Source organism: Cryptomeria japonica, chromosome 4, assembly GCF_030272615.1.
Source record: "Cryptomeria japonica chromosome 4, Sugi_1.0, whole genome shotgun sequence".
In the NCBI taxonomy this organism is placed as follows: domain Eukaryota; kingdom Viridiplantae; phylum Streptophyta; class Pinopsida; order Cupressales; family Cupressaceae; genus Cryptomeria; species Cryptomeria japonica.
Window position 1 is genome coordinate 742,010,762 of NC_081408.1, and position 12,851 is coordinate 742,023,612.

The 12,851-nt window shown below is 34.7% G+C and overlaps 1 protein-coding gene across 1 annotated transcript in view; it reads right to left on the reverse strand.

Annotated features, from left to right (window-relative positions):
- The window catches only part of LOC131875351 (disease resistance protein RUN1-like), a 58,143-nt gene extending 49,226 nt beyond the window's left edge, over nt 1-8,917 (reverse strand). Inside the window, exon 1 of the mRNA XM_059219450.1 lies at nt 7,982-8,917. Within this exon, the coding sequence (XP_059075433.1) occupies nt 7,982-8,917 (936 nt within the window). The remainder of the gene's footprint in view (nt 1-7,981) is intronic.
- Nucleotides 8,918-12,851: the final 3,934 nt, after the last annotated feature.

A 12,851-nucleotide genomic window follows, 5' to 3' on the forward strand; every position in this document is an offset into this window, starting at 1 on the left:
ACCAAAATTTGTTCCAATTAGGATTGCTTTTATGGAGTTTATTTGGCAATTGACCCTAGTTGAAAAAGAATACCTTGAGAAACACAGGAAGGGTTCTCTTCTTCCTAGGCTTTGGGTTGTGTCTGATTTTACCATTGGTAGGAATTCCTTTGATGAAGTAAACAATTTCCTTGAACAGTATAGGTTGGTTAATGTTGTGTCTAGATTATGTTATCCTGAATAATTTATTAAATGTGCATTGCAAAAAATGATACCTTGAGTCACAATAAAGGACCATGAACCATTGGATGATGAAGATGAGGTTAGAAATTTGTTGAGAAAAGAGGAAGTATAAGAAAGGAGAAGAAAATGGAAAAAATTGATGAGAGTTGAAGCAGAATTGAAGGTTGTTGACCCTAGTTTCTCACCTTTTTGCCCTGATAACCCATACCTGGAGAGGATTAACAGAATGTCGAGTTTATATAAAACTTTGATGGAACAAATGCCTTAGATTTCAAAAGTGGTTGCTCAGTAGAAAGACCCCCAAGATGGACAATATTCACATGGCAAGAGGCCACTTATTGTGTCTATTGATGATGTAGAGAGTGGGGATGAAGTTCAATCTACTCGAGTGCCACCTACAAAGAAACAAAAAACCAAAGAGGTCAGTGCAATTGTGAGGAGAGACCCTACTAGAGCAATTGTTACAGAACAAGGACACTACTTTCATCAAATATGGACAAATCTCAAAGAAGCAAGGCATAATGAAGAATAAGGAGAAACAAACGAAGCCCTTGCTCAAGGCTTTGATGAGCGTGTGATGTTGTCAAATGAGTTCATGAAAGCTAATGACTTTATTAAGTCAGATGAATTTAAAAGTTTTTTGACAAGGTTGAAACAAAATCAATTAAGACAAAATCTTATCATAGAGGAAGGAAATATAGAAAAGAAAGAGAAGATCATCAAGGCACTGCATGAATATGATCCTAATAGGGAACAAATATCTGTGGAATAGGCAAGACAATTGATTAAGAGTATTGGTATGATTATGATGCTTGACTGGGATATCCGGTCTATTTTTATTATTGATCAGATTAGGAAGCAAGAGGACCCGATGTTTAAAATTGAAATTGAAATTGGAGATGTAATAAGAGGATCAAGATTTAATCCTAAGTCAATGACACTTGCTACTTGGTCTTTGGCCCCTTCCACTCAAAAGCCCCACCTTCTAAATATCCAAGTAGAAAATAAAGCTCACAGAATGATCTAGAATTTGCAGAACACAAGTGACACAGAGATTGCCTCATTTTTTACTCAAGTTTCTTTCATGAATTTATCAAAAACAGAGGATTTGTCAAGAAGATACATAGAAACATATAGCCAATTGATTGCATTATCTAAAAAATATAAAGAGACATTGATGAAGAAGGGTGCTCTGAAGGAAGAGTTAGTGGAGTTGAAAGAAAAATGCAAATGAGCCCCCTCCAATACAGATTACATAACAAGTACAAGAAATACTAGCTGATGTGACAACAAAAATGGAAGAATACATAGAGCAAATTAAAAATATTGAAAAGGAACAAAATGTTAAGGCTATCTATGTTGTGTTAGGAATTCTGAAACACAGAATTAATGTATTGAAAAGAAAATTGATGGTAGTGCATGATTTGCACATTTCTTTGAAAGAGGCAAGTAAAACATCCTCTGAGGCTGTCACTTTTCTTGGACCTTTGTTCAATGTTTGGTCAGGAAGAATCAGATAAATGGATAAGCTAGATACTACAATGATGTATAGTGATGAGTTCCCTCCCAAGATTAGTGACACTAAAGACATGGTGGAGGTAATGAATGTAGCTTATGCATTTTTTATAGGGAAGGATGTGCTTATAAATGAAAAATTGTAGACATTTGGGGAAGGTTATAGTAAATTGCTGCCTTCAATTTATGGTAGTAATGGAGAATTTAAATCAGTTTTTGATTGGACCAATGAGTTTGATTTGATTCTGGAGGAAGAAGAAATAATCAAACATATAGATGATTAGGTTGATGTTGATTTCCTTAATGATATGCCTGATTCATTGTTCAAGGTTGAGGTTTACCATGCAAATTTTATTGTTCAGGCCAAGGCAGTTACAGATGCCAGATGGACAGATTCAGTTGCAAAGTTGGAAGAGGTAAAGGAATTTAGTTGGCCAACAGACAAAGAGGTGGATAGATGGCAAGCCATGCTAAAGCAAGAGAAGAAATGCCAGGTTGCTACCCAAGATTCCTCAAAGTAATTTTAAGCTTGTTGAATCCTCATCTTATAAAAGGATTCTAAGATTAATTTGAGAGGGATGGCCACTTTTTTTTTTGATCGGTAGAGAGGGATGGTCAGTTGGCCACTTTTATTGATGTTGAAAACTCCGCTACAGTTATAATAGTTCATCTATTCAAGAATTTGATAAGTGCATAGTTGAATCACATTTTGAATTTACTTTCTGATATCATTATGAATATAATATCAATATCATTTACAGTTTGAGATATTCACATAATTGTCTTTGTGTTGAATTTATGTTTTCACTGTGAGTTGAATGGTCAAGGGTGTTTCAATTTATGTGTCTGCAAGGAAAATTATGGAATTGTTCTTACGGAAAGAATTAAAGTTCTTGGGGCAATTTCAATGAAATCATTTTTTTAATACAAATATGATGATTATATCATTTGTATGAGTCTGGGTTATGTATGTAATGGCATATTCATTCCTATTTATCTGCAAATGAATCTTATTGAATTTTATTATCAGGTTGTCTTTGAATTGTAAGTGACTCTATGCCCTAGGATAAGGCACTGGTCTGTTGTCTTGGTGAAGTGACCTTCCAATTATAATAGTTGATTCATTGTGGGTGAATATGTTTTCTTGTTTACCTTTGATTATGAAAGTGTGATTTGTTGTGGTGTTTGATACTTTCATTCTTAATACTCTTATGATTTTATATGCTATGGATGTTTATGTAATATATATGGAGGTGTGAACATTCAATATTTCATGTATCTTATCCATTAGTATTTCCAGCAAGTTTTCTCAGACCTCAAAACCCTCTTCCCGTAAGTAATCCACCCACCAATTACAATGAGGTGAATCCTTAATATGATTCCAGACTAACAGAAATTCTGCATTCCTCGGCATAATAGGAATCATTAAATGAAAAATTACATACACCATAACAATGCAACAAATGAAAAAAGTTAAAACTCATGATTCTGATCATTTGAAAGAGATAGAATTATACACCAGAGAGAAATAGATCAGAATAAAATTACTACTTCCGTCGACCATCACAAAATAAATTTATATATAACTCCTTCAAGAACCTGCACAAAGCTTGACACTAAATGCTTTTCATTTTCTCTGTAAATGACTATACAACTCCCTCAATTCACCAAGAGTCTAGAATCACTACTGGAACTAGAAAAGGAACCCCAAAGGCACCAGAATTTTGGATTCTCGGAACCCTCAAGAGAGCCCCCCAAAAGGAACCCTTCTAATGGCCTTGATTTCCCTTTTTATAGAATAAAAGGGAGCAACAAGCTTCAGGCCAAGAGACACATGTCAACAGAACACTTACTCTTAGCAATTAGACCTAAAAGGTCATATGCAAAATTATGTTACAAAAATATTCTTTATCCATGCGCTGGCCATGAAACAAAATTTTCAACTGAAAATTGGTAGAAGCAAAACTACTTGAGCCATGCCATTATCACCCTGATGCCTTCGGATGGAATGTGAGATGTTACGTTCTATCCAACAGATCATTTCCCTCCTCGGAAGGGATACAGGGACCTGGCAAGAAGTAAAGTCACCCCTAAAAATTAAAATAGAGGAGGAAGCCTTCATTCCCAGGAATAGATAAAATGGAAAGAGGAGCTTGAGCCTACATGCCCACGATCAGGGAAAGTGGAAACAAGAGCTTTAGGGTAAATGTAATATGTTGGGGACGGGTTGCATCTTCCATGTCATCACAAAGATGACTAGTGGCCACTCCCTACCCAAACAAATCCTTCTTTCATTCCTCTGCGCGCTCCTTCTTCAAACCCCCTACCATCCTGTGGCAAAGTAGAAGTAGAGGATGTGCCATGCTTGGCCTTTCTTGATAAGAAAAGGATTTCACACCCCCTCTAGCAATCCTTCTCACTTTAATAACCCCTCTGACAATAAACAAACTCACACAGGAGAAAACAAAAAAACACCCATTTGGTATCACAAAGCACACAACAACTCCATGCATGATCCTTCTCAAACATCATCTTCCTTTCTGAGGAAAAAACCACAAAAAACCACTCTCAAAAAATGAAAAAGGTTTCTTCTCTCTTCTACTAATTAAGTCACCACTCCATTATATTTATAAATTTTTAACTCTTCATCTGGTGATGCTCATTCACATCAAAAATCATCATTTTGGTGCTTTCCAACATGACTCTAGACTCTAGAAGTCATGCCTATCGAATCCACTGCATCCTGCTAAGGCTCATCTTCTGTGAATGATTTTGTTCTGATTTTATTCCTCCTTGATTGTACAAATTCTTCTTCAGAATCCCTGACAACAAGCAACCTCTAATTTCTCAGAGAAATCCATGATCTCCCATCTCTAACTCAAAAGCTATCCAATCCTTTTATTCCTCTGAAACCATCATCCTCACTTGTCTAATCAACCTCAACTCAGGAGAAACCTTCAAGCTAGTCCCTCAGGAATGAGTCGGCATCCAAGCCTTAAAAATTCCTCGTACATATTAGCTTGCCACCACAATTGTTGCTATCTCTCATGTTTGTTTAATGTTAGCATTTTTAGGTCACGAGCTAGCGACCAGATAGTTTGGGGTTAAGTTTTATGGTTATCGCCAGCTCGCAAGGTAAAATGTCTGAAGACATGATCAAGTCGTGAGCTGGTGACAAGTTGGTTTTGTTTACATCGTGAGGTCTCTAGCTTTTTGGGTGTTAGCATTTTATGTTAGCGAGCTAGAGATTGTTAATGAAATTGCTTTGGTTGCGAGGTCTCAAGTTGGTCTGATGTCATACATTATAGCCGTGAGTAACTCATTTCATATAATTGTCACTGGCTCTCATTGTTATTTAATGTTAGTATTTTTAGGTCATGAGCTAGCGACTAGATAAATTGTGGTTAAGTTTTATGGTTATCGCCAGCTCGCGAAGTTAAATGTCTGAAGACCTGATCAAGCCACGAGCTTGCGATTGAAGTGCTAGCGGCTAAGAGATAAACAATTTTATGTTGGTGAGTATGCGACAAGGGTTAAAGTTACCACTATCTCCAAGTCGCTACGGTGATGAGGACTTAACATTTTATGGTCGAGAATTGGCAGGTGGCGGTTCAATTGCCCTTAGTTGCTAGATCATGAGGTTATGAAGGCTTAGAATTTTAGCTTGCGAGCTGGAGATAGAGTCGTAAGGGCTTGTCTCTAGGTCGCGAGATTTTCTAATGAGCTGTCTTTCAGGTAGACGCTTGACAACTATGTGCCACATGTTTTAATGACTTGACAGGGACTGCTGAGGTGCCAGTTTGTTTTTTTTACGTTTTGGAAAAAGGTTGAAATTGCCAATATATTTTTTTTATGGTTTGAAAATAGCTTGAAATCGCCAATATATTTTTTTTTATGGTTTGAAAATAGGTTGAAATCACCAATGCAAATATTTTTTTTGGTTTTAAAAACTTTTTTTTTTGGTTTTAAAAACATTATAATTCGCTAGGATTTTTCACAAACTTTGAGCGATCATGAATGATTTGCCAATGGAGATTATTATTTTTTCTCCGTAAACCACAAAATTTCACCAGTAAAATTAAAATTTTCCACGACAATTATACACCTTTCGCTAGGTTTTTACACCTTGCCCAAGGGGGGGGTTTCTTAAAGTTTTCCCTAATAATAACTAACTAAAAGTCAAGAGTCATCCATAGGGTTATGATTATTGAAGTAAAAATATTATGTAAGAAGATAAATCAAGGCAAAGGAAGGACAATTCAATGTAGATAATTATTTATGTTTCCTTGAAGGAATTATGAACTCTACAATATTGAGGATAAAACACCTTGTACATAAAAAGATTCAATGATAAAAACCCTTAATTTCTTCATCAAGTTAGAGGATGAAAACTCTTAACTTTAGCAAAAATATTTCAAGCCATTTTTTATTAAAAAAATAGCTACAAATTGTAAGAAGGATTGTAATAGATATTCAAAATTAAGTTTTATATTTTTAAAATAATATTGTAAATCATAAACATAAAAATATATCAAAATTATAGTAAAATAGTATTTCTAATTAAATGTAAATATGGGATATATATTTAAAGAAAAAAATAGGGAAATTATATAAAGTGATATTACAAATGGTATTAGAGATTTGATATAGTAGTTTGTAGTATAAAGATAACATTTTGGATGCCTTCTAGCAAAAGAGATTTGAAGATCTACAAAAGGAAGAAGACATGGATCTTATTAAAGAGTTATTGTACAAACTTGAGGCCCCCATAATTATGATGACTAGCAAAGGTTGTGAAAAGATTTAAGAGTCGGTATTCCCTTTTATGAGTATTTGGAGGTGCTGGCATATGAACCGGTATGTTGACATAACGATATTGTGTTGTCATTGATGTCAATATGCTAAAGACTAAACCGAAATGTTGTACTCATTGTTCATCATTGAGTTATCAATTGGTATCAGAGCATCATCTAGGTCCTCTATGGTGTAAGCTTAATCGCTTGAGGACAATATCCTACTCTAATGATGAAGAGGGAAGGTCTAAAGTTTAACATAGATAACTTTAAGATATGGAAGGACAGAATGAAGATATATATTAAAAGCATGGGTGCTCAACACTGGAGCTATGTTGAGAATGCTTATGTTGTCCCTACCGGTACTCTCACCGATGATCAAAGAAGAGAAATCCAAGAGAATGGGAAAGTAATGGAAGCTCTTATCAATAGCCTTTCTGATATTGAGTTCATTGATGTTCAGGAAAAAGAAAATCCCAAAGATGTATGGGATACTTTGGAGTCTATCTATGACAGTGATGAGCATGTGAAGCAAGCTAAGGAAGAAAGCCTTAGAGGAAAGTTTGAAGACATGCGGATGGTTGAAGGTGAGACCATTCAACAATATGGAATAAGAATCAAGACTGTTGTTGGAGACATCAAGAGTGCAGGAGGTAAAATAGATGATGCCACTATTGTTAGAAAAGTCTTGAGATCCTTGTTACTGGAAAAGTTCAAAAAGTTCAAAGGAGGAAACAGGAGAAACTATTTTGTAGTAGTTGATGAAGGTGTCATTGATGAGGAATCAGAAGATGAAGAAAATGAAGATATTGTGTTTGTTGCAGTCAAGGAAGATGTGTCAGACAAGAAGGCTCTTGTCTCCCGCTTTGATAATTCCAATGAGTGGATTATTGATAGTGGTTGTTCTCACCATATGACTGGTGACCGAAGTAAGTTCCTATCTTTGGAAGAGTATGATGGTGGTGTGGTTCATTTTGGTAATGATGGACCATGCATGGTCAAAGGAAGAGGGTCTATCTCTCTGAGTGGAAAAAGTAGTGCTAACAATGTGTATTGGGTAGATGGTCTCAGACACAACCTTTTAAGTGTTGCCCAGCTAAATGATAGTGGACTCATTCTGGAATTCAAAAATGGAGTGTGCAAAATCAAAGGAAAGAATGGTGAACTGGTGGCTACCGGTATGCAAACCAAAGGTAGCCTATTTCAGCTAAATGCAAATATAAGTACATGTCTTATGGCTAAGTTTGATGATAGCTAGATATGGCATAGGATACCTATTTTAGCTGAACTCATCTGTTTCCGCTCGAATGCCCCTTATTCCCCAAATCAACACCCCTTCCTAAATTATATATATATACACACACGAAAGTAGTGAGCTTATCAGTGTACCAACAAAAATATCCGTCTCATGAAAATACTGGATAGAACAGAAAAAATTATATTAAGCTCACCTGGCCCTCTATTTCAATGTCGCGAATTTGCTCTGGTGACCAAAGATGGAAAGGAGATTTATCAATTTCTTTTCCCTTAGTGGCAATCTCTCTTCCCATATCCCTCAGATGATCATGCATTTCTATGAAGTTCCTCTCATCAACCTCAACCAGACACTTATTCTTAAGTCTTCCCAAACTATGAAGCCCACTCCATCCGGACCCATCCCACATTGTGATGGCCAACTGTTCTTTTTCTCCTATAAAGAAACAACATATATCTAAAAGTATCTCTTTTTCTTCATCATCTAGTGCATCAAAGCTCACTTTTAGTACACTTTTAATGTCTTCCGGCAATACTCTCGAGAGCTTGTTTAATTGAGAATACCAATAATACTGGGGCATTCCACGAACTAGCCTTCCTAATACTTTAAGGGATAAGGGCAAACCCTTGCAGATTTCTAAAAAATCTTGAACAAGATTTTCAAATTCATTTTTTGGACAATTTTGTTCAAAAGCATGCCAGCAGAAAAGTTCCATAGCATATTTAGGATTTAATCTTTTCATCTTGTAAATGTGAGAGCTTTCCCAATATGTAAGAACCTCAGATTCTCGACTTGTAATAACAATCACACTACCTTGTCCAATCCCGTCTTTGATTGGAAATAGAGCCTCCAACTGATCTTGATGGTCTACATCACCCAAAATGATAAACACTTGGGCAGATCTCAAATGCTTTGCTAAAATTGCTTTACCTTTTTCTACATTATCAATTTTTTTTTCATCACTAAAACCAAGATTTTCTAACATCTCTTTTTGCTTGTTATGTAGATTCTTTTTAGCATCATCCCGCACATTATGAATAAAGCAACATTTATATATGGAGTTTCTTTTTTTATTGTAGTACTGTTTTGCTAGTGTAGTTTTACCACACCCACCCATCCCAAGAATCCCCATGATTTTAATATTTTAGAAGAGTCAAATGTATCTGTTTCAAAGTCTTGTAAAATTTCATCAAGACCCACAGGATAATTGGCTACCACTAATGGTATCTTTTGAGAGTGCTCCTCAATGTAATCTTTAATAGCCCTCAACATCTTCTCTTTCCCTTCATCACAATAGAAAAAACATTAAACAAATAAACTTAATGAAGCATTTATTTAACTAATATTAATACAAAGCTATGTGTTAAAAATTAAAAATATAGAAACATATTTCATATAAGCAATGTTTTAGCTCTTTGAATTAAAAATGGAAAACACAAAGATAAAAGATATAAAAACCTTTCATATGCTAAGAAAATGAGAAGCTTTATAGAACTCAAATAATTTTATAGAAGATTTTTACGTTTCTATTTGATTGTGAGTGACAAGTTTTTTAGTGAAGAAGATAACAATTTAATAATTTTAATTTTATTTTTTTAAAATAATTTTTGTCCTCAATTACACTAGGAATCATTTGGAAAAAGTTTTCAAAGACAACATTTATTTTTTAAATATAAAGACATTAAAAAAATTTATAAGTAACAAAGAATATAATATTAACAAGTAAAATAAAATTTAAAAATATCAAAATAACTTTTCCAAAAGTAAAATTAAAAGATAGATACAAAATGAGTATATTAGGTAAAATTAAAAGAAAAACATATACATATGTATGTGGGGGGAGGGGGTAAAAGGCTATATTTTATATATTAATACTAAAAAGAGAGATTATATAGATATAAAATAGCTTATGCTGAAAACCATTATCCTTGAAGATGAAAGCAATCAACCCCAAACACGAATCTTGCTACATACCAATGACATAGTAAACAACTATTGCAAAGATAACAAAAATAACTACATGATTGATGCTCTAAATTACTACAACACATAGGACTAGCACTAGGAAAAATAAACATCATCTGCAACCAAAACCTGTAATACGCAACCCACTCACGACCTAAGTTCCTTCTCATTTGACTTCTCGTTGTCAATCCAATAATCTTCCTTATGAAAGCCATGCTTATGTTTTCCCTTTATTGGCTCCTCTCCACCTGTCGCTTTCTCTACTTGACCTCGATCGCATATATATTCTTTAATGAGGATCCAACCACCTTGAGCTTTTGTCGTTCTCTACTCCCTATCGTTGTTTGCTCCCCAAACAAGAAAAGGCCTCAAAGGGGGGATAAATTCAACATCAAAAATCCACTCTCCACTCTTGGTGATGAATTATTCATACCAAATTTTCAATATTCCCTTACACATTCCCTCATTACCCATTTTGTGTCCTCTTTGGTGCCCAATTCTAGACGCCAAGCAAAGAAACGAAGGCCACATCCACATTTGTGTGGTATCTTAACTCATAATTCATATATACTCCTCCCTAAAAACTTGTCAATTATCCTCATGAAGCGAGGATCCATGTAATGAAATGATCAAGGCCAAATGCATTTAAAGTGATGGAAATTTTTTTTGATCATAGTCCTTGTCTCGCAAGAGTTGCCACTTCATCTTGAGTAGATTGGCACTTGAGCTTCCATCTTATTGTTAGTACATTCTTCTAATTTTTTATCACTAATTACAAGGGTGTTTCCAAATTCATCTCTAGCAACACATCATGCACACGATGGGACCGAATTTTCCTTTGATATTTAATCAAAATTAGTGTTGATTAATCCATTCTCTAGCCATTGCCATATCACCTATTCATTGGATTTCTTAATTGGATTAGCCCAATGAAGCCCATTAATGGGCCAAACTTAAGAATGGGCCATTGAGATTGGATAATCTTGTCTTTCATATTAAAAGGACATTTCTAAAAATTGTGATTATATATTGTTGCCTTGAAAATTTCTATAACCACAGTTTCTGATCTCACCAACATGTACTGCAAGTTTTCTTCTTTGTCTTGGAACATTCTCTTGTTTCTTTCTTTCCACACTTCCAAAATCAATAGCAATAGGGTGACATACCAAATACTAGAATACATTGCCTTATGTTTAACCAGATTCCAGCTTTGAAACAAATTGTTGATCGAGGAAGGTAAATGGATTTGTCAATTGAGATTCTACCAAAAAAATCTTCAGCATCTTTGCAAATCATACACCTAAAAGGACCTTGGAATCATAATTTACTCAATCTTTCACTCGTCAAAATTCTCCCTTTCAAAACCAACCACACAAAGGTGCCCACATTAGGACAACAATATTTATTCTAACATGGTTTATCTAGCCACCCATTGTCCTCATTTTCAATTTTCCAACAACTTATATCCAATTATCACTGAATACTATACCCTTTGATCTCCATACCATATAATTTCATCCTTATCCCCTATTTAAAAAAATTATTTCCCTCATGAATATGCCTATAATAGGCTTCTTGTTGATTATTAATTTGTAAGCCCTATGCATCTCTCCCATTCCACTTTTCAACACCATTTTCCATAACCTTTATCACATAGTTACATACTTTCCTATACCGGTCGTCTTCCATGATGTGTCACACTTCTCTAACCATAGGATCCCCCCCAAGCACTTTGTGTCCTTCCTAAGAGCCACACAAGAAATTTTCCCTTTCTCCATTACCTATTTGACATGTAATGTGATCACAAATCATATGTCTATAGGACATTAGGATGTTCTAGATTGCTGACTGCTATAGAGAATTTTGAATAGTGAGAATTTGATCTCTATGTTGATAATATAGGTATCTTCTCTTCAATATTTTAACCCATTTCTAGTTCAGATTAGAGTACAAATTTCATACTAACTTTTCTCCCATTGCTTCATTCATAGTACTCCAATTCCTCAAACCTGGCCCCTACCGATTTTGGTTTTAAAACTTTTTCCCATGCCAATAGTGGTATTTTGTCTTGCTCTTTCTTCCATACTAAAAGAACCTTCTCATTTTTGTTCAATCATTTTCAAAACCTTGATTGGGATTTTCAAGTACATCATAAAGAATATTGTTAAGGCAGAAATAATAGTCCTTAACATGATGTGTTTCCCAACCATCATCAACCATTTTCTCTTCCACCCCTCTAACTTTCTGACGCAACTATCAACTAATGTATTCCATACATTTGAATTACAAGATCCTAAAAAAGAGGAATACCTAAGAACCTCCCTAGAAGTTTCCTTGATTTTATATCCAAGATTCTATAAATTTCCCTTTCCTTATTCAAGTTCATATCAAAGAAGATAATTTCAAACTTGTGCCACTTCACTCTTTGTCCTGAAACAATGTAATATTTGTCAAGAGAATTTTTTATGCATCTAGCTTCCCTGAATGATGCCACCCCAAAAAGCATACTGTCATCAACATATTGCTAATGTGTGATAGCCTCCAAACTAGGGACAATTTTTACCCCTTACCACTTTCCCTCTTGCCTCATTTTAGAAATGGATCTACCCAACACTTCCACCATAATGATGAAAAGGAAAGGAGACAGTGAGTCTCCTTGTCTCAGTCCTCTAATAGATTGAAATAATTCTTGACTGCCATTGACCAATAATAAAATTCTAGGGTTTGTGATGCAAATTTTCACCCATGTAGTCCATTCTTTACAAAATCCAAATCTTTCCTTAACTAAAAGAAATAATTTCCAATCCACTTGATCATAAGATTTTCTTATATCCAACTTAATCAACATTCTGTCTACATTGGCCTTTATAATAGAATAGATTGCCTCATGAGCAATGATAATACCCTCAAAAATAGATTTATGTGGAACAAAACCAATTTATTCTTCTAAAATTATGCTTGTTAAAAGTATTTTTATTTTGAGAGTCATCACCTTAGCAATGACCTTATATGAGGTGTTACAAAGGGAGATCGCTCTGAAATGATTAATGGTTTGCAATTGATCATTTTTTTGGGATCAAACGAATCAAAGTATTATTAAA